The following is a 23,167-nucleotide window of genomic DNA, read 5'->3' on the forward strand; positions in this document are numbered from 1 at the left end:
ACTACCAGCCAAATTCCACCTATCTTGCTGAGCAGGTGGTTACACTTAAACAGGAATTAAAGAGTTTAAAACAATCCTACAGAGATAAGTTTTGAATGGCTTGGTATTGAACATGATCCTTTTTCATTAGTGATCCATCATGTGCTAGTGCTTGCAAAGATAAGGTTATCTCTAGAAATTTATAATAGATCTTAAACCATTTCAGATATTTTTACAACCTCTGCAACGTACCCGATCCAATTCAGTGTTGTTTTCCTATATTATCTACGTCAATAGCATCGTCACCAAGATGTGTTATTCTTTAGCTAAACAACATAGTAGTAGCAAGTATCAATTGTTGCTGTTCAACAGCAGCTCCCCATGGCTGGTTGTTATAAATATTATCAGCAGTTTCAAGTTTCAACCAAATTATCAAGAGAACAATTGTAAACAACGTATAGAAATGTTTGCTCTATTGAGTCTGGACTGTTAACACTCACACAACTCAACCATTAGTAACAATCGGTGCACAAGTTGGATCCGTCACGGACAGCCTGAGCATGCTTTAACTGATGCAAAGGCTTGCAGAGCATTAAGACCAGACTGTCCGAAAGCTTGCTATAGAGAAGGTGCTGCGTTGCGTTCGTTGCAGGCATGTTACAATCTTTTAACCGTAGTTGTCGAAGTTTCATACTGGTTTTGTTATTTTCGTCACTCTTCATCTTCTCTAAAGCAAAGTGTTGGTATCAAATATGGCAGAATACTTGGGAAATTTAGCAGCTTGGATGCAGGATTTATTTAGTAGTGATATTTTTTTTCTTTCTAGCAAAGCATTTTAATAATGAGCCAAATGCTGAAACTCATTTAAGTGGTTTAGTGACTACATTTTACAAAGTCATATCTGACAGTGAGGTGACCTCGAGCATTGCCATTCCTATTTTTGTCAAGTTTATTAAACACATTGACATCCAAATCTAGGCCTCCATTGCTGCATTTATCCACGATTCTCATGGTTGCCTGAGTTCCCGAGCCACTGTTGGTAACCTACACAACAAAACAAGAAACCAACTACTGAAATCAAAATTTCTTATTAAATAACTAGAGTTGAACCACAAAATGGCTTACCCTTAAGCACCTGCTGCAAGCAGCTTGATCTTGAGGACCGACTGCACCACAAAAGGCAGTCCAACCATATCTGCGACGCCATGCCAAGGGCCTATTGGCATCCCATGTGGCGCAATAAGCACTTGCAGCATTCAAGTCCCAGCTTATTTTCTGTGGATTATAATAATGATAAGTAGCTGTCACGTTGGAAGCACTTTGGGCTGCGGCCGATACCACCACACAAGCTATCACAACTATGCATACCCTCAATTTCTCCTTTTTTTGTTCGTTGCCTCGAAATGTTTGGACGGGTTCCTCATATTTATAGGGAATTTATTCCCTCAATTGGTCATGAGATTTCCCATTGTCGTGACATGACCGATGTTGAGAATTAATTCAAAGTAGTGGGTTATTTAGTTAACCAAGTATCTCGGTAGAATCTTTGTTAGTTCTAGATTTTCAGTTTAATTGAATAAGTTGTTAGTTTTTTTGTGTTAAGATAGTTTCTTTGTAAGCCTATAAATATAGGCATTTATGCTTTGTTTTATTAATTCAGTGTTCATCAATAATATAATAACTTTGATGCATATTGTAATTGTCTCTTTCACGTTTCATTCTTCAACAAATTTGGCATCGGAGCAAGGTTTGATCTTTTAGGCAATTGAGTGAAAGTTAGGTTTGGGTCCATTGGGTATTTGAGAGAAACACCTTTTTGAGTTTTTGGGAAACATGAGAGAAGAGAGTGTGTGTTCTTGGAATGACATGAACTGGTTTTTCTTCCTCTCAACCATTCATACCCATTATCAATGGTGAGAAATATGAGTGGTGGAGCATCAATGTGAAGACGTTGCTCAAATCACAAGAGCTATGGGACTTGGTCGAGTACGGGTTCGCTGATATACTTGAACTTGATGAAGAAGAAGAAAAGAGATTGAAAGAAACCAAGAAAAACGATGCTAAGGCATTGTCATTATCCAACAAGCGGTTCATGACTCTATTTTCTCACGAATTGCTGCAGCAACCACATCGAATGAAGCATGGTCAATTTTGTAGAAAGAGTATCAAGGTGATTCAAAGGTTATAGTGGTGAAATTGCAATCACTATGACGTGATTTTGAAACCTTGATGATGAAGAATGGTGAATCAATTGCTGATTTTTTTTTATCACGAACAAGGATAATAGTAGGCCAATTGCGCTCTTACGGCGAACAAATTTCAGATGAGATAATTGTAGCAAAAGTTTTGCGAAGCTTGACGACAAAATTTGATCATGTTGTGGCTGTTATAGAAGAATCTAAAGATCTGTCAGTTCTCTTCGTTGATGAACTGATGGGGTCTCTTCAATCTCATGAGGCGAGAATCAATAGATCAGCAGAAAAGAGCGAAGAACAGACATTTTAAGTGAAGGAGACATTCACAAATTAAGGCTACAATAACCGTTCAACAAACAATGCTCGAGGAAGAGGAGGATTTCGTGGTGGTCGTGGCCATGGTTATGGTAGAGGCAGAGGTAGAGGAAAGAATGATGGACAGAGGTAATACAATGAGCAAAGTAACATAAAATATGGCATACAATGTTATCATTGCAACATATATGGGCATATAAAAGGTGATTGCTGGTATAAGGATCAAAAAATTAACTTTGCAGTAGAAAGTGATGAGGAAAACAAGCTTCTTATAGCTTGTATTGATGCTAACCATAAGCCAAGTGATTTGTGGTTTGTGGACAATGACTATTTGAATCATATGACAGGCACCAAATCCTTGTTCAAGGTGCTTGATGAGCCACAAAAGATAAAAGGCACAACTTAGGGACAAAAGGAAGATGCAAGTTAAAGGAAAAGGCATGGTGAAATTTTTTACTAGCCATTGAGAAGGAAAAGTTTTGGACGATGTTCAATTTGTTCCTAATTTAGGATACAATTTATTGAGTGTTGGACAACTAATGGCTGGTGGATATTCTGTCATATTTGATGATGATGCATGTATCCTAAAAACAAAAAGTCAGGCAAACAAGTCCATGTCTACATGATTCTAAACAAGATGTTTCCATTGGATGTTTCAAACATGGAGAACTTTGTTCTTGCTGCAAGTGCAAAGGATGACTCGAAGCTATTGCATTTGAGCTATGGACATCTCAATATTAAATGCCTGAAATTGTTAAGTGATAAAGGTACGGTTTTTGGACTACCAAAAATTGGCTCTCTTGATTTATGTGAGGGGTGCATTTATGGAAAGCAAACTAGGAAGCCATTTCCTGTTGGAAAAGCATGGAGAGCTACTGAATGTTTAGAATTAATTCATGTTGATCTATGTGGTCTTATGTAAACCGAGTCTTTGGGTGAGAGCCGTTACTTCTTGTTGTTCCCTGATGATTATAGCCGCATGAGTTGGGTGTATTTTCTAGAAAACAAGTCAGAAACTTATAAAAAGTTTCGAAAATTCAAGGTTATGGTGGAGAACCAAAATGGCTGCCATATCAAAGTTTTTTACATAGATCGAGGAGGAGAGTTCGTGTCCAAAGAGTTCAATTTGTTTTGTGAAGACAATGGCATCTAGAGGGAGTTAACAATTCCTTACACTCCAGAGCAGAACGATGTCGCTGAGCGGAAGAACCGAACTGTTGTGGAGATGGCGAGAAACATGTTACAAGTAAGGGGGACTCTCAAATCAGTTTTGGGCAGAAGCTGTGGCAACATCAGTCTATCTATTGAATCTCTCGCGAACAATGGCTGTCATGAATAAAACTCCATATGAAGCTTGGTTGGGTAGGAAACCCAATATAAGTCATTTAAGAATTTTTGGGTGTGTTGCTTATGCTTTGGTAAATTCTCATGCTCATAAAAAACTTGATGAAAAATCTGAAAAATGTATTTTTATTAGTTATTATACTCAAATCCAAAGCATATAGATTGTATAACCCTTATAGTGGAAAATTTTCAAGTAGAAGAGATGTAGTGTTAGATAAAAATGCAAGCTAGGAAATGACTGTAGAGCAAGTACAACAGGAGATTTCTTTTCCCATTGAAGATTCTCTAGATGAAAAACAAGAGTCGACATCAACAACATCTACAACACTTAAAGAGTCTTCTGAATAACCAATTCTACTAAGGAGATCAACAAGCCGAATCTGAAATATACTGATGACACTTATGCATCCTGTCAATTTGCTCTAGCTGTTTTAGATCCTCTGTATTATGAAGAAGCTGCTGATAAGGAAGAATGGCAAAAGGCGATGATAGAGGAGATGAAATCCATCGAAAAGAATGGAACTTAAGAGATTGTTGACTTACCGGAAGACAAAAATTCAATTGGTTTGAAGTGGGTGTTCAAGATAAAATTTGGTGCAGATGGAAACATCCAAAATCACAAAGCTCGTCTTGTGGTGAAAGGTTATACATAACAATATGGTGTTGATTTCGAAGAAACCTTCTCTCCGATAGCTCGGTTCGAAACGGTAAGGCTTGTTCTAGCATTGGCTGCACAATTGCAATAGCCTATTTATCAATTTGATGTCAAATCAGCATTCCTCAATGGAGATCTACAAGAGGAGGTTTATGTAGCACAACCAGAAGGTTTCATAGAGGAGGGCAACGAAATAAAGGTGTACAAATTGAAAAAGGCATTGTACGAATTGAAGCAGGCCCCTCGAGCATGGTACAGCAAGATCGATGGGTATCTCCAGAAGAAAGGGCACATGAGAAGTTATTCCACTTTATTAATTTGAAAAACATAAATTCATTTCTAGGTCATTTTCATTTTCATTTTGGAGAAAACTACATTCATTTCCAAATGTTTCTATTTCTCCATTTTCACCATTTCTATTCATTTGATTTACTATGCAATTCATTTCTAGTTTCAACGAGTTAGTGGAATGAACGATTGGACATATGCAATTGAGTCTCAAATGATTAATAATTAAGTTTCAGCTTTTTGCTTATTAATTATAAATTTGTTTAGTCACGAAGTTATTCCACTATATTATCGTGATTGAGCTCTCTCCAATGACATATCATTACGAAAGTAACTCGATCAGTGCTCGTCTAATGACCTTTTCATAAGTGTGTTACCCTCATAGGATATCCTTAATCTATTTGAGACAGTATCCGTTCTCCCAATATGATCCTATTTTCTCATGGTAACCATTACATCTTCCTTCATGAAAGGTCAATTAATATTATAATAAGTCCAACTTGCCCGGCCCATTTTATTAAACCAAATAAAATAAACAATGGTCCAAAAAACATAATGTCCTGATTACAAACCCAGTTAAATCAAGTAGGCCCAAATGCACTAGCCTAGCCCAATAGCCCCAACCCAATCAACCCAATCACCTAACCCTAGCCATCAGCAGCTTTCTGCTCTTGTGCCGCAGCCGAGCCAAATCCCCGCGCGTGCTACGCCTCCGTGCCAAGTCCACGCATGTACATCTCGTACGACACCTGCAACAACTCGCAACAAGCACCTGCAAAGCAATAGAGGACGAACAAATGAAAGAAGGGCAGAAATCGACAGTAAAAATAAAAAATAGCAGAAAATAAGAAAAACGAGGGATTCGAGGGAGGATTTCTTTTATTTCTTTTTTATTTTATGTAATTCAGGCTATATAAAGCCAATACAAACGTTGTAAAGAATACACAGTTGAAGAAATCAAAAACAAAAGATTCATAAAAAGAGAGTTAAAAAAAGGTGGTTTTAAATCTTTCCTTGTTTTTTTTCTTTTTCTTTTTTTTATTTTCCTTTTTCTCTCGGTTTTCTTTTCTGTGTTTATTTGATTCATTTTTGAACACAACAATATAACAACGGAGATTAGAAAGCATAGAAAATACCTCATAGTCGGATCTTTGCTCTCTCCGTCGCAATCGGAGTTGGAGCGAAGGTTCAGAGGTCTTTTTCTCACGCATGTTGAAATACCAAAAAACCAATCAAAAAGGAAAAGAAATCAGATTTAAAAAGGATTCACCCTTTTTCTCCGCGTTTCTTTACTGTTTTATTTCATTTTTATACGAAGAAGAGAAAAGTAAAGGAAAAAGAAAAAAGGGAGAGAAGAGCGAGCTTACCTAGTGGCCAATCTTCCTTCTGCTCTGTCGCAATCAGAGTCGGATGGAGGATGGAGGCGTGAAACGGCGCAAGAGAGAAAGGGGAGGGATTAGGTTTTCTTTTAGTTTTATGTTGGATGACTGATTAATATCACTTAGGGTTTTTTAGAATTTATGCAGATTATTTAAACAGTGACGTTTAAAGTCTTCTTCCATGGCTTCAAAACGGCAGCGAATAGGCCTGACCCACGCTGTGACCTAAACCCGAGGGAAGGATCCGCGCATTTTGATTCATTGGTCCATTTGTGCAACGAGCCCCTTTATGTTTTGTGTTGTTTCAATTTGGTTTTATTCATTTTTTTTTAATTTGCACCGCATATTTGAGTCCGATTTCATTTGGATCCATGTTAGACGGCGTCGTTTTCGCTGATGAGATTTGAATTCCTGGTTTTGCGTTTATTTGCTACTTTGGTCCCTAGATGTTGAATTGATTATCAGTTTAGTTCGATTTTGTTTTCGTCTTTTAATTTTGGTTGAAATTTTAATTTTTGTTCTTCTTTCTACTTAATTTCAAATATAATTAATCTCATTTCAATATATTTACCAAAAAGATTAGCATTATTTTAATATTTAATTTTTGATAGTATTGCTAAATTCATTATTATTATAATTTAGAATGTAATAAATTATTATTTTCATTTGTATTTTATATTTTTAAAATCATTATACACCAATATTTTGAGTCAATTGTATTTTATTTAATTTTGTTTTATTATTATTATTATCCTAATTTTATTTAAGCTTTGATTTAAAATCCATTAATTATTGTTCTTAATTTCAAAAATGCTTTTCATATTTAATTTTGATTTCAAAATTTTTAAATAAATCAATTCTTATATTCGTTGCTTTTAATATTATTTTAATATTACCTTAAAGTTATTTTCAAACTTATTATTAATAAGATATAATACATTATTCTTTGAAGTTATTATTAATATGTTTTAAATTCATTAAATATTATTTTAAAAATTTTTATACTATACTTTTATTTTCCAATTTGATATATTATTAAATTCATTATTTATCAACGCATTTTACTAGATTAGACATAATTTATATATTTTGATGTTGTATAATGTGAGTAAAATTATTGTTGCTACTTTATTTGTACTTATTTATTGCTTATTTGGCTACATCTTAGTTTAAGTTTGAATTATCATTTATCGTTTTACATTACATTTTTCTTTTTAAAATTTTGTACTTTTATCATTCTATTTCCTATTAAAAAGGCCTAGTATTTATAATTCTCGAGAGAATTGTGCCCTAACTTATTGGGTTCTAATTTTTTTCCGATGAGTTTAAATAGCCCTGTGCTTATTAAAACCATACAATTTTAAAATAAAGCTTTTGAGACTTCAAAATGTTGGATCCTAACTGACTGGATGTGGCATTTTGTTAATCTAGATTTTAAAATAAAGGCAATATTCGATATTTGGGAATTTGGTGAAATCGAACCCTAACTTATTGGGCTTTGATCTTCTCATTTGGCCCAAATAATCAGATATCTTTCTCAAAATGCATAGTTTTTAAAAGTCAAATTTAATTTTGAGGATTCGAAATGTTGCACTCTAACTTACTGAGTATGACAATTTATTTTTTTTGAAATAAATGAGCTTTATCATCCAATTCATTTTATTCAAAATAAAAGGATTGTATTTTAAAATCTTTTCAAAATTTCGACATTAAGACATTAAACAATCAATTCGGTACCAATTTTGGGCGTCACGAGGGTGCTAACCCTTCCTCATGCGTAACCGACTCTGAAACCTATTTTTTTTAAATTCGCAGACCTAAAATCGTTTTCAAGGTGATCCGATCACACCACAATAAAAGATCGGTGGCGACTCCCATTTTATTTTCAAAGTCGATCCCCGTTATTTTCAAAATTAAAAATGGTTTCGACAAATATCAAATAGTAACCAAGTCATTCATCACAAAGACAAACGACCCGTGACCACGTTTATTTATCATCAACCATGTTGTAAGGCCCATTTTTCCTGGGGCCCAATAAAACCCAAAACAAACCAAAATAATAAAACATTCACAGTCCATTTTACAAAATAAACCCACTACCCGAGTACTAGCCCAACTAACCCCAACCCAAGCCCACAGCATTAACATTTTCGGCAGAAAACCCTAGGGTCCCTTAACCCTTTTTGCGCCGCAGCCCCTGTTGCCCATGTGCTCCGCTCCACCTCCTCGCACGCCGCCACCGCCAATGCTCGCCTATCACCGACCCTTCACGCTCGTCTAACACCTGCAAAAAATTGAATACAATAGCAAAAAGGGATATCTTTCTCAAATAATCAGATATCTTTCTCAAAATGCATAGTTTTTAAAAGTCAAATTTAATTTTGAGGATTCGAAATGTTGCACTCTAACTTACTGAGTATGACAATTTATTTTTTTTGAAATAAATGAGCTTTATCATCCAATTCATTTTATTCAAAATAAAAGGATTGTATTTTAAAATCTTTTCAAAATTTCGACATTAAGACATTAAACAATCAATTCGGTACCAATTTTAGGCGTCATGAGGTTGTTAATCCTTCCTCATGCGTAACCGACTCTGAAACCTATTTTTTTTAAATTCGCAGACCTAAAATTGTTTTCAAGGTGATCTGATCACACCACAATAAAAGATCGGTGGCGACTCCCATTTTATTTTCAAAGTCGATCCCCGTTATTTTCAAAATTAAAAATGGTTTCAACAAATATCAAATAGTAACCAAGTCATTCATCACAAAGACAAACGACCCGTGACCACGTTTATTTATCATTAACCATGTTGTAAGGCTCATTTTTCCTGGGGCCCAATAAAACCCAAAACAAACCAAAATAATAAAACATTCACAGTCCATTTTACAAAATAAACCCACTACCCGAGCACTAGCCCAACTAACCCCAACCCAAGCCCACAACATTAACATTTTCGGCAGAAAACCCTAGGGTCCCTTAACCCTTTTTGCGCCGCAGCCCCTGCTGCCCATGTGCTCCGCTCCACCTCCTCGCACACCGCCGCTGCCAATGCTCGCCTATCACCGACCCTTCACGCTCGTCTAACACCTGCAAAAAATTGAATACAATAGCAAAAAGGGATATCTTTCTCAAATAATCAGATATCTTTCTCAAAATGCATAGTTTTTAAAAGTCAAATTTAATTTTGAGGATTCGAAATGTTGCACTCTAACTTACTGAGTATGACAATTTATTTTTTTTGAAATAAATGAGCTTTATCATCCAATTCATTTTATTCAAAATAAAAGGATTGTATTTTAAAATCTTTTCAAAATTTCGACATTAAGACATTAAACAATCAATTTGGTACCAATTTTGGGCGTCACGAGGGTGTTAACCATTCCTCATGCGTAACCGACTCCGAAACCTATTTTTTTTAAATTCGTAGACCTAAAATCGTTTTCAAGGTGATCCGATCACACCACAATAAAAGATCGGTGGCGACTCCCATTTTATTTTCAAAGTCGATCCCCGTTATTTTCAAAATTAAAAATGGTTTCGACAAATATCAAATAGTAACCAAGTCATTCATCATAAAGACAAACGACCCGTGACCACGTTTATTTATCATCAACCATGTTGTAAGGCCCATTTTTCCTGGGGCCCAATAAAACCCAAAACAAACCAAAATAATAAAACATTCACAGTCCATTTTACAAAATAAACCCACTACCCGAGTACTAGCCCAACTAACCCCAACCCAAGCCCACAGCATTAACATTTTTGGCAGAAAACCCTAGGGTCCCTTAACCCTTTTTGCGCCGCAGCCCCTGCTGCCCATGTGCTCCGCTCCACCTCCTCGCACGCCGCCGCCGCCAATGCTCGCCTATCACCGACCCTTCACGCTCGTCTAACACCTGCAAAAAATTGAATACAATAGCAAAAAGGGATGCATGCGGGTAGTTAATAAAAATAGATAATAAAGAAGAGGCAAACATTTTTGATTCGGCTATAAAAGCCCGAATCTCACCGTTGTAATTTTTTACCCACATCAGAAATCAAAAGCCGAATAGAAATTTTAAAATGTTGAATCCCTGCTCTTTCCTCTTTGTTTTCTTGTTTTTTTGTCTTTTATTTATTTATTTATTTATTTGTTTTATCTTTTTTTTCCTTCTTTTGCAAATCTATTTTAAATAACTATAATAAAAAAATCAAAAGCAAAAATAAGGGGAGGGGAACTCACCGGAGTTGGCCGTGACCATGTCGCCAGAGGGTCTCTCCTCCATCGCCGGCCACCGGTCTTTGTGGCCGCGGCAGTGGCACCCCAGGGGCTAAGAGACCCAAGGATTGGGTGTTTAAAAGAGAAAATGAGAGGTTTTGAAACTTAGAAAAAATAAAACAGGGGCTGGGATGAAAAATTTTACTTAAATAGGTAATATTTTTTTTAAAAATAAAACAGGCAATATTTCGCGACCATTCAAAAAGATTTTCTAAATAAGGTAATATTTCGCGTTTGAAAATTCGAGAAAACGTGCCCTAACGTGTTGGGTTTCGATTTCTCGTTCGACCAAATAGCCAAATATCCTTTTAAAATTTCAAAGTAAGGCAATATTTTGCATTTAGAAAATCGAGAAAACGTGCCTTAACGTGCTGGGTTTCGATTTCTCGTTCGACCAAATAGCCAAATATCCTTTTAAAATTTCAAAGTAAGACAATATTTTGCGTTTGAAAAATCGAGAAAACATGCCCTAACGTGCTGGGTTTCGATTTCTCGTTCGACCAAATAGCCAAATATCTTTTTAAAATTTCAAAGCTAGGCAATATTTTGCGTTTGGAAATTCGAGAAAACGTGCCCTAACGTGCTGGGTTTCGATTTCTCGTTCGACCAAATAGCCAAATATCCTCTTAAATTTCAATCCATGTCATTCGAGTTTTTAAGGATCGTATTTTTTAAAACTCTTGAAAGTTTTCAATCTTCGACACTAAGACACTAGTTAATCAACTAGGTACCAATTTTGGGCATTACTAGGGTGCTAATCCTTCCTCGTACGTAACCGACTCCCGAACCCATTTTTTTGATTTCGTGGACCAAAATCGTTGTTTTAATAAAATCAAATCGTTTATTAAAAACTTTTCGAGGTGACCCGATCACACCTCATCAAAAAAGATTGGTGGCGACTCCCATGTTCGTCTTTGTTTTCAAAATCTAAGTCGATCCCGTTTTCACAAAAAAATGGTGTCAACACATGTAATGCCAATGAGAGGATATCATTTATCCATGTCTCAGGTTATGAATTCTACTGTTGTGAATGACACTACATACTACAGAAGTCGTATACCCAATGCACTAGCTTTCAGTTCCTTATCTATTTGAACTCAAACTTTCACTTACATCAAAGTATACGAGTCATACACACGTAGTCTGTCATCCACTCAGGATTTACGTATGCCATACTATGAGTGTTACAAGTGAATAAATATATAAACGGATTCAGGATCTATTCTCTTTAAGTCCAGTCTGATGTATTGTTAGTCCAGGTAGTCACATATATGTCTCTATCTTTTTAGAGTCATCCGCTCCGATACCAAAGACAAAACATCTCCCCAATTGGAGTTAATAGATGACATATTAGTCTTTCAATCAGTTTGCTCATTTCTGATTAGACTAAGGACATGTTTAGGTGCATCTACTAATATAAGCTATATTTCTGTATTACGATCTAACCACGTAATATCGCCTAGTATTAGTTAAACATTAGTCAACTAGTGAGCAACATTTGCTTCTAGTTTGCTTTACTTGCAAAAACCACATAAGACAATATACAAAGGTTTAATATAATTCATGAATAATTTTATTAACCAATCTATTTAAAAAAATTGCAAGTGTACTTAGACAAAAATACCACTTACGGCACTAGATCCAACAATCAGAACTAGATTAACATCCCCAAAATAAAGACATAGTGATTATTTGGGTTGGCAATACATTAGACATGACCAAATTAAACATGTTTATTAATTTATTTACTTGTGACATTTATGGTGGGACTTACCTAAATCTTGAGTAAGCGAATGAGCATGTATTTATGAATCTTATATTTTGATATATTGAAAACCTATACTCTCAAGGTAGTGGGCCTAAAGTTGGTATGTTGGTTACATGATTTATGCATGGCATGATTTTGTTCACAATAGTGGAATCATAATTCAATAAAAAAACAAATGATATCCTCTCATTGGCATTGTATGAATTACGAAAATGGATCATGGATATGGGTCATTTATCTGGGACAAATGATTTAATCATTACTGATATTAGTAATGGTCATAGTAGTTAGTTTTACTCATAATAATGGAATCATAGCTCGATAAAAAGTAAAGGGTATCATTTCACTAGTATTGTATGGATTACGAAAAGGAACATAGACAAATGATTTAATCATTACTGGTATAGGTAATGATCATTTCATCGTTAAAGATAAAATAACGACTATGAGATAGAAATGGATTGAATTAGGTAAACGAATTTAACCTAAAAAGATAATGAACATCTTATAAGGGTAACACACATATGACAAGGTTATTGGATAAAAACTCAACTTAGTTATCTTTCATAATGGTACATAATGGGAAGTTCAATCATGATACTTTTAGTAGATTGACTCCATGACTAAATAACTTTGTAATTTTTGGGAAGCTGTTGTTGCTAGTTCCATGTTATGTTATAACGAAATTGTTTCTCTACTTGGGGGCTATCGAATTGGGCCTTGAATAGGTTTCATTTGTGTTGAGTTCGATCCACTTGAATGTGGCATATTTGACAAAACAAAAACATGGGTCGACTTGGATACTAAGTCTCCTAATCAACTTCGTTGAGTTGTTTGATTAGCATGGAAATCTTATTATATCTTGATGATTAAAGAGATACCTTTTAGAAATAAATATCATATTTATTCGATAGAGTCTTTCAAGGATTTATCTGTTGATTTAAAGGAGTTTATCTTGCTGCTATAATAGACTAAATAGGCTTCATTCTCCTTTGGTAAATCACGCAAGAGAGAGAGAGAGAGAGAGAGAGAGAGAGAGAGAGAGCAGTTTTTGGAGTGTCTTTGTTGTGTTTTTATAGTTATCTTGTCACACTCTTTTTAGGTATTCTTTGAAGAGTTTATTAGTTATTTTGTGAGGTATTTGGGTGAGTGATTTGTAACAATTGATGTTGGTTTTAATGTTACAATTACTTTTTTTTTGTGTAAGGGTAGCTTGGGCTTAAACCAATATGTGATCCAAACGATTGATGAATAAAGACATTCACTGGGTGAGGCTCCGCAGACATATGACTGTTGTATTTGAACTGCGCTAACAAAGATAGGTTGTGTAGAATCTTTTCTGCTTTTATTTGTTTTTTGCTGCTTGTTTTCATTCTAACTATCGTTACAACAGATCATGTTAAGCAAAATTGATTTATCATATATGCATGCTAATTATTTTTCAGTAATTACTAGATGAAGAGTCGAAATTAATTACAAATTATTTTAGCTCTAACTATATATATTCAACCGTCCATTTGCTAAGTCACCATAACTATGAACAAATTGCATAATAAAACTTTAAATGAATAGACAAAACCACAAATGAAAAATAAATTACATGAATTACTATTTGCAGTAAATATTATTATATAATCATATTAATTATTATGCTTTTCGAATTATAAATCCAGTTTTTCAATTTTAGATTAGATCTATCTTAAGCTCAAATCATTGCGGGTGCAAGTTTTATAATACTCAAATTATGAAATTGCTTATTTAATTACTTCTCCATACTCAAATTTCAATAGTATATCACTGATTGTATGGTCATCTTAGTAACAAAATTATCACAAATTATTTTACTCGTAGAGATATTAAAAACAAAAGAACGAATAATTTATTTTTGATATAATAAAATCTTAAACTCACACATCCACACATGCATTCATTTAAACTATCATATAGATACGACTTGTGGATCAATCCCATAATCTTAAAAATATAATGAACACCTTTAATCAATAGACCAAATACTGAAAATCAGAAATCAAGAAAGTTAAATGTATTGCAAAACCTCATATTCATGAGATTATTTTTAACATATAATAAGTTGGTATCAATATGGCACGAAATGCTTAGGAAATTAAGTTAACAGGTAGCAAGCAGCAGCAACTGCTAATTAATTTATTAAGTGATAGCATTTAGTAAAGAGGATATTAACGGTGGAACTCAATTAATCACCACAGTTGACGAATTCATAGTTGACGGTGAGGTAACCATTAGCAATGCCAACCCCATTAGAATCAAGTTGTCTAAACACATTAACATCCAAATCTAGCCCATTGTTTTGGCATTGATCCACGATTCTCACTGTTGCTTGATTCCCGGTGCCGGTGTTGGTCACCTACAAAAATTGATTAAATAGATTACGAATATCAGAAATTAAAAATATTTTCTTAAACCAAATGAGTCTTCTAAATTTGATTTTATTGTTTTACCATATTTTTATTAAACTGTTGGATAGTGGCATAGCTAGAGGGGGCAAGTAGATATGTTTTTGCCTCCTTGATTAAATAGAATAATAACAATTTTAGTTCCTTTCAATTAAAATTTATTTAATTTAAACCCTTTTAAAATGAAATTGAGTTCATTGCATCAAACATCCTCAAACCATGACCTTCATTTTAAATTGGTCTTCAAATTTCAAAATGTTTTAATTACATCCTAAACTATCAATGTTATATCAATTAAGCCCTTCCATTATTGAAACTCTTAATTTAACCATTAAATGACATGTAAAATCTTATGTGACATAATTTAAAATTTACATTTTAAAACTAAAACTAAAAATAAAGTAAAATCGAAAAAGAGTGTAAGATAGTTTCAGTAAAAATTTGAAAACCTTAAAATCAAAATTTTTACAACAGTTGTTTTACAATGTTTATTTTTCTTTAAAATTTTCATTTAAAATTATGTCATATAAGATCTAACGTCTCATTTAACGGTTAAATTAATGATTTTAGTAATGAAAGAACCTTATTGATATAACACTTGTAGTTTAAGGGTGTAATTAGAATATTTTAAATTTTGAGGACCAATTTAAAATAAGTGTCATAGTTTAAAGATATTTGATCCTCCAAATTTTTATAATTTTATTTCGATCCCAATAGCAAATTCTCGATCCTATCCAAGGTTTTTTTTTTTTTTTTTTTAAGAAAGATGAGATGGAGTAATATAGGTGTCTGGGAATAAGGTAAAGCAAGACTTACTCTTAAGCATCGGCCACAAGCAGCTTGACCTTGAGGACCACCTGGTGCACAAAAGGCAGTCCAACCATATCTGCGACGCCATTCCAAAGGCCTATTGGCATCCCATGTGGCGCAGTAAACACTTGCAGCACTCAAGTCCCAGTTTATATTTTGTGGATTATACTCATGATAACTAGCTCTCACGTTCGTACCACTTTGGGCTGCCGCCGATACCACCACGCATGCTAACACCACTATGCATACCCTCATTTTCTCCATTTTTTTTTCTTTTATCTGCAGTTTTCGTTGCCTCTCAAGAGTTCCTCAATTTATAGGAAATTTATTCCCTCTATTGTATGACCGAAAGCTTTGAAAATTCCAAGCCGTATTGATTTAATCTTCTTCAGTTTGGATAATACAGATTCTAGATGATGACGATGTGACTGAAAATTTCTTTGCTTCTTTCGTTGACTTAATTCTTCATATTGTTCCCCTTTTATTAGATGTCTTCTTGAGATTTCAAAGGTTGCAGATACTGTATTTGTATTGGGATTAGGTCTAAATTCCCGGGGGTTCCTATACTCATTGGACCTTTCAAATTTAGTCCTTTAATTATTAAATTTGTGAATTTAATCCAACCACTTGTCTAATTTAAAAAATTAATGTCCAATTGTTTTCTTATACAATATTAGAGATAAAGAATGGGTGCAACATGGTTTAAACTCGTGCTAAAAGGATATCTAACAAGAAATTTAACGAAAATCCATTACTAGAGTTATCAATTAGACTTTAATATTCAAATTAGATAAATACATATACTAAACTCCTTTAAATAAATAAAATAAAGGGATTAAATTTAAAAAATCTTAAGCTTAGATTTGTTGCATCCCTTTTATTCTTGATTTTTAAAGTAATAATTAAGTAGAAATGAGACATAAAATAAAAATCAAATGAAATGAAATCAACTATAAAACTTAGTGGTATATAGTCCATCGATTCGATTAATAATAAAATAATAATTATAAAGTGATATATATTATTGATATCCCTTTAATAAAAAATCGATTAATTATATATTTTATTTATTTATAATATAATTATGTTAAGTGGGTTAATTATTTATCAATTAAATTAACATATGAAAAGGGATCTACTTACACCGATATAAAACTTAGGTTATTTTACATTTTTCATAACTTTTATACTATTAATATTTTGATAATCCAACCATTTAATTTATTAATGTATTAGTATTTGTTATGCGTGTAAGTTTTGAATGAATCGATATCTCTATCATATTGATCTAAAATATTGTCCACATGAATATATATTTAACAACTGATGAATTTTTTACATAAAATGAGTAGTTAGAAATTTTTAATTTAAGCCAAAATTGGCATGCATGATCAACATTAATAGAACATAAAATATTACCGTTGAATTGTTGAAATATTAATTGCATTAAAAAAATTACGAAAATGTGTAAAATCACTTATGTTTTACATCGGTGTAAGTGGATCCCTCATCATAACATATTATCAACAAATGTTGGGCATAGTGATAAGACAAATTGCATTCCCAAGAAAAAAACTTTTTTATCAAATCCCCCATTTTAGGGGGCCAAGACCCCTGTTTGTCCATTTAGCGCGTAACAGACAATTAGAAAATAGGTAGAATAACTTTTTTAACCCTCAATGTTAATTTTTTTTCAATTTATTCCTTACCTTTTAAAAGTACATAAAAACAATACAAAAATTATAACAAATTATAAAAATATAATTATTGTTTTTCACATTTGAGTTATTAATTTAATAAGAGTTAATACTAATTTATTAAGGTGAGACTATAATTATTTGAGAGATAGGATAGGTTGGGCTTAAATAATTGATTATACCGAGTGTTTAGTAGTGGATTTCTTCTCTGTGCAAGGCACCGCAGATGTAGGTGGTATCTTAATTGCACTATCAACTTGCTTGTGTTCATTCTGATTTTTTTGTTTTGTTTGTATAGTTGTACTAATACTAGTGTTAAACATACTATCAATAGGTATCAGCGTCTATTATCTAATATAATTGGTGAGATCCTATGTCTGACAATCGACAATAGAGTCTATGAAGAATGACGATTCGATTCGATTAACGTCCACTATTTTTGGATGGATCAAATTATGTCTACTAAAAAACTTGAATGAGAACTTTTTATCAAATCAAATTGATAAAAAAACGCATGAAAAATTGTGTTGAATAGATGAGATACTCCCATTGCTAGAACTCTAAAGCCCAAAGCAAATTGGACTACAATGGGACTTTCCATAACCTTTCCTCCCTCAATTCAATCAGTACCTCTTCACATATCGAATCAAGTGAATTATCCTCCAAAACCTGTTTCAATAGTTATATATTTTATTTATATTTCTTTTAATAAAAATCAATTAATCATGTATTTTATTTATATTTAGTGAGTTAGTTTGATTAATTTAGTTACATAAATCAAATTAACATATTTAAACTGATTAAAGTAAATAACGCCAACTAATTTGATTAAATGAATTTGGACCCAGCAAATTTTGTTGGTTGTTGTGATGCCAACTGCGACTTCCAAATCTACTTCTAACACTTGTCTTCCCATGAATTTTCTACCAACTTCGTGTTTCAAACTAAATTTATAGTACAATGGTTGGAACCATGTTTTTGGTACAAAATCATAAGATTAAGTGATTATATTACATAAACAATAATTAAGAAGAAATAGACATGTTGTGATCTTTTTTCAATAAGTTCATGATCGAAGTCAGTGGGACCCTAAATAAACGTATCAAATAACTACTTGTATCATTACATTTAGTAATGTGATCAGCAACACTATTAAGAGTTCTCAAGATATGTCGGATACTAATCTCCCATTTCTGACGCAATACTTGATGTAACAGCCTCAGTTCCGCCAAATTACTACTAGCTCCTCTACGAGACAAAAGTAATTCAACCAACAAAGCATTATCACACTCAACTTCAATTTTCCAAATTTTAGATTTGGCATTATTGATTTTTTTAATTAAAATATAGATTACAATATACGCCAAATTTCTAAACCTTTTATATATTTAGAATTTAATTTTCATGATTTTTTTTTGAAAATTTAGTATTTATACATTTTAAATTTAAACATTTAAGTTTAATTGTTAACACCGTCGTAAATTTTTCATTAAATTCACTTGTGTGACATTCTAAAATTAAAAAAAGAAAAAGAAAAAAAAAGAATAGTTCTCTTGATAGCATGTGACAAGAAAACGGCATTGTAGTCAGGAACGGCGCAAAGGGGCAGGCAAGGGCCCAGCTCCCTCCAAATGGAAAATTATCTATTTAGTCCCTTGAAAATTTTAAAGTATAAGTTAATTTAATGGTAAAAATGTACTTTTTTCCCTTGAAAATGAAAATTTTTTCATCTAACCCTTTAAAATTCTAAATTAACAAGCATATACAAAGAAAAACTATACTAATTTGATCCCTTATAATTTAATTTTGCCCTACAAAGATAAACTTCGATTTCATCCTTGATTGTAATGATAATAAATTTAATAGAGAATTTTGATAGTGTAAACATTTCTTAAAATTCAAGTCAATATTTTAATCAAAATAAAGTATTTATACTAACTTATTTCACTATAAACATCGAGGTACTAAATTATGTCAAAATTAAAGTATAAAGATTAAATCTCTAATTTTAGCATAGTATAGGGATTGAAATTGAAATTGAAATTTGATAATTTTATATAATCTAAAAAATAAAGAGACCAAAATTAAAATTTAACCATTTTTTATTAGTGTAAAAATGGAAGCTTGTCATAAAAGAAGGCCTATATATAGTTAAAATAATGTATTTAGATTAACTAATGACATTATAAACGTTGGGTACCAAATTATGTCAAAAATTAAAGTACAAAGATTAAATGTCAAATTTGAGCGTAGTATAAAGACCAAAATTAATATTTGATAATTTTTATATAATCTAAAAAGTATAGGGACCGAATTGAAAATTAACCATTTGTTAAAAAGAAAACAAAAAAGGCCTTCCTGCTTAAAGAAAAAAGCCTTCTTTTATATAGATAATCACCTAAATGGCTAAATTTGATTATTTTATTTTGTAAAGGAAATTTGATATTAAATTGCGACATGAGAATAATATGTTTAATTTACATATTTATCGTCTGTAAAATGTTTTATAATTTATAATTTTATATTGTAAATTTATTCACCGTCGAAATTTGAATTCCAATTAAATAATTTTTAATTTTATTTAAATATATAATATTATTAGAAAATTACATTTTTTAAATATTTTATTGCGTTTAAAATTGTAAAAAAAAAATTATTTAAGTGGGCCGAGTCTAAACTTGGAAAATTTTTAAGTTCCCAACGTGATACATGAAGACTTGTTCAGGAAAATAGCATTGCAGAAAAAAAATATTTGGGGTAATGATATTGATAAAGAAAAGAAAATCTAATTCTCTAAAATTGATTGTATATAAGCCCAACAATACACCTCTCACACCCTATCTGAATTTATTCGATGCCAAAAGAGATTTATTTTACAATTAGGGCCTTGGACCAAAGGTTTTTTTTTTGTCTTTGATCATTATAGCGCTAACTCGAATGTTAACAACGCTAACGTGGCGGTCCATGTCATTACCAAGTGTTTGGTTGAAACTTTTATCAAATATTTAAAGCATTTTCAAGTACTTGCAAAATACTCAACAATATGTTTTGTTAAGTATGACTCCTATTTTCAGTCAAATTTAAGAAATAATCTTTTAGTTAAACTCTGTTTATTTGTTTCAGTCAAACACTGATTAGTTTAGATTATTTTATTATTATTTAACATATGAATTTAGCCTATAAATAGGCTCTTTTACAACCTTAGTAAATACACCCATTAGATATTAGAACTCATAACACATTTAGAGAATTTTGTGTTTACGTTTTGAGGGTTCTTTGTTTTCGAGGTTTAGTTTTTTATCTCCATCTTTTGTACTCTTCGTTCTTTTGCCATTATAATAAAATTATCTTTGCCCGTAGTTTTTTTATCCTCTTTGGAGGAGTTTTTCCACGTTAAATTTGTGTGTTCAATTTCTCAATTTATTCCGCTATTTTTGTTACTTGTTGCTTAATTGGGACGATCCCTAACAAGTGGTATCAGAGCTAGTTCAAATATCAGCCCATTCAGATATGGCAACAACAAGGTTTGAAATTGAGAAATTCGATGGTGAGACAAATTTCAATCTGTGGCAAGTTCGGATGATGGCAATTCTAGTTCAATCCGGTTTGAAAAAGGTTGTTACTGGAAGAAGCCTGAGAATCTAAATAAAACAAAATGGGAAGAGCTTGATGAAAAGGCCTTGTCTGCAATCCAGTTGTGCCTCGCGAATACGGTATTGCAGGAGGTATTGATAGAGAAGACCTCATCCGCCTTGTGGAAAAGGTTAGAAACTCTTTATGCGACTAAGTCTTTGGCTAACCGTTTAGTGTTGAAACAACGTCTATTTACGTTTCGCATGAACGAAGGCGAGCTTCTTAGAGATCACATCAGTCAATTCATTACTCTTTTAAATGATTTAAAGAACGTTGAGGTTCATATTGATGATGAAGATCAAGCTATGCTATTATTGTGCTCTTTACCCCCTTCATACAAGTCTTTCAAGGAGACCCTGATTTATGGCAGAGATAAAATCTCGTTCGAAGATGTGAAGGGTCATTTGTTGAGTAGAGACAATCTCGACAATGAGCTAAGGCAGATAGGCAAGCTTCCGTTTCAGTAGCATCAAAGAAACGAGACAAAAGGTGTCGCTATTGTAAAAAGTTAGGTCACGTCAAAGCAGATTGTTATAAACTGCGAAATAAAAGAGCTGCTGAGAGTAACGAGGAAGATGTAGCTGGTGTTAATTTGGCCGATGAAAGCGGTGATGATTTCTTGTTAGTGTTAACGAGCGATAACTACAAGCTCACGTCCAAGTGGATCCTAGATTCGGGATGTTCTTTCCACGTGTGTCCTAATAGAAAATGGTTCTCCACATACAGTTCGGTTGAAGGTGGAGTTGTGCGCATGGGAAACGATTCTTCTAGTAAGGTAGTTGGTATTGGAACTGTTAAAATCAGGACACACGATGGGACAATTAGGACACTCTTAGATGTCAGGTATGTACCTGATTTACGAAAGAATCTCATCTCCTTCAGTATTTTAGACTTGAAAGGATGCAAAATCAACATCGAGTCGAGCGGTATTAAAGTATCTCGTGGAGCTCTCGTTTTGTTAAAAGGTAAAAGAACTGGCAGTCTTTATATTCTGGAAGGTTCTACAGTGGATCGGTGAAATCGGATGTCCTCATCCGTTCTGAGTCGAAGTCAACTCGTTTGGAGCGGAGGCAACTTGGTCATAGGAGGGAAAAATGTATGACCGTTTCGTTGAAGAGAGGTTCTCTTTTGGATGCAGGTTTTGAAAAGTTAGGGAACTGTGTTCGTGAAAATCAGACCCGAGTTAGTTTTGATTTGGCAGTGTACAAGTTGAAGGCTAGAAGTCTTCCAGTTTCTAAGCACAGATTCGACTCAATTAATTCCCTGCATAGTTCAAGATAGGCTCGTGGCGGGCTTTGGGAAAGATGGCGTTGTGAAAATATGAGTCAAGGTGGAGATTTGTTAAGTATGACTCCTATTTTCAGTCAAATTTGAGAAATAATCTTTTAGTTAAACTCTGTTTATTTGTTTCAGTCAAACACTGATTAGTTTAAATTATTTTATTATTATTTGACATATGAATTTAGCCTATAAATAGGCTTTTTTTACAACCTTAGTAAATACACCCATTAGATATTAGAACTCATAACACATTTAGAGAATTTTGTGTTTACGTTTTGAGGGTTCTTTGTTTTTGGGGTTTAGTTTTTTATCTCCATCTTTTGTACTCTTCGTTCTTTTGCCATTATAATAAAATTATCTTTGCCTATTGTTTTTTTATCCTCTTTGGAGGAGTTTTTCCACGTTAAATTTGTGTGTTCAATTTCTCAATTTATTCCGCTATTTTTGTTACTTGTTGCTTAATCGGGACGATCCCTAACATGTTTTAAATGTGTTTCATCCTTACCAAGTGTTATTAAGTCAATATCAAAGTGTTTTAAGGTGTTTAAAATGTTTTTAATTAGACACTTTGGTAATCAAGTCTTGAGACACAAAAGTTTCAATGCAAAACTTTGCTTTAGGGGCTGCATGTTTAAAGACATTAGCTTGTATGTCTTGAGACATAGCTTGGCAATGACTATGTAACAGTTAATTTTCAACCAAATCTCGAGACATACATTGCAAAGACAGTTTTTAAGCCTAAATTTAATGCTTGAAATGGCTAAAATTCATCCCCAATGACCAAAAACGCCCACAAACTTGTTCATTGGTTTAAATACTCTTCAAGAACACTTCAAGACTGAAGAAGCAACATCCAAGAAAAAAGTTCAAGAGAAAATCTTTCATTTATTCATTTTTTTCATTCCCCTTATGCATATTCATTGAGAACTTATTGGAATATCTTTTTCTTATTGTCATATCTTTATTTTTAGAGCTTCAATTTGCAAACACACACCTACTAGAGGTTCATTATTAGTTTGCTCATCTTCTATTTGTTGTAAAGAGTGTACTTAAGGTTTTTAAAGTATAAAACCTTAAAGGGATTAAAAGGGTTGCTAGTTTAGCCTTATAAAAGCTAGAGGGTT

At 33.0% G+C, this 23,167-nt stretch overlaps 2 protein-coding genes across 2 annotated transcripts; both read right to left on the reverse strand.

Moving 5' to 3' along the window:
• Window positions 1–852: 852 nt before the first annotated feature.
• On the reverse strand, window positions 853–2,073 carry LOC105781686 (pathogenesis-related protein PR-4A). The gene is made up of 3 exons (XM_012606203.2): window positions 1,881–2,073; window positions 1,105–1,376; window positions 853–1,023 (listed from the first exon to the last, which is right to left on the reverse strand). The coding sequence occupies exons 1-3, from the start codon at window positions 2,071–2,073 to the stop codon at window positions 853–855; spliced, it is 636 nt and encodes a 211-aa protein (XP_012461657.2).
• A 12,130-nt stretch (window positions 2,074–14,203) lies between these two features.
• On the reverse strand, window positions 14,204–15,907 carry LOC105781808 (pathogenesis-related protein PR-4A). The gene is made up of 2 exons (XM_012606332.2): window positions 15,439–15,907; window positions 14,204–14,573 (listed from the first exon to the last, which is right to left on the reverse strand). Exons 1-2 carry the CDS (start codon window positions 15,694–15,696, stop codon window positions 14,403–14,405), a joined length of 429 nt encoding a protein of 142 aa, XP_012461786.1. The 5' UTR covers window positions 15,697–15,907; the 3' UTR covers window positions 14,204–14,402.
• Window positions 15,908–23,167: the final 7,260 nt, after the last annotated feature.

This window comes from Gossypium raimondii, chromosome 13 (assembly GCF_025698545.1).
Source record: "Gossypium raimondii isolate GPD5lz chromosome 13, ASM2569854v1, whole genome shotgun sequence".
Taxonomy (NCBI): domain Eukaryota; kingdom Viridiplantae; phylum Streptophyta; class Magnoliopsida; order Malvales; family Malvaceae; genus Gossypium; species Gossypium raimondii.

Excerpts from the sequence above, each read along its gene's own strand:
- LOC105781686 (XM_012606203.2), bottom strand. The coding sequence starts at position 2,073 with ATGAACCGCTTGTTGGATAATGACAATGCCTTAGCATCGTTTTTCTTG. Across the intron at positions 1,377-1,880 it reads TTTCTCACCATTGATAATGG|GCAACGAACAAAAAAAGGAG; the intron begins GTATGAATGGTT and ends AAACATTTCGAG. Across the intron at positions 1,024-1,104 it reads CTTGCAGCAGGTGCTTAAGG|GTTACCAACAGTGGCTCGGG; the intron begins GTAAGCCATTTT and ends TTTGTTGTGTAG.
- LOC105781808 (XM_012606332.2), bottom strand. The coding sequence starts at position 15,696 with ATGGAGAAAATGAGGGTATGCATAGTGGTGTTAGCATGCGTGGTGGTA. Across the intron at positions 14,574-15,438 it reads CTTGTGGCCGATGCTTAAGA|GTGACCAACACCGGCACCGG; the intron begins GTAAGTCTTGCT and ends CAATTTTTGTAG.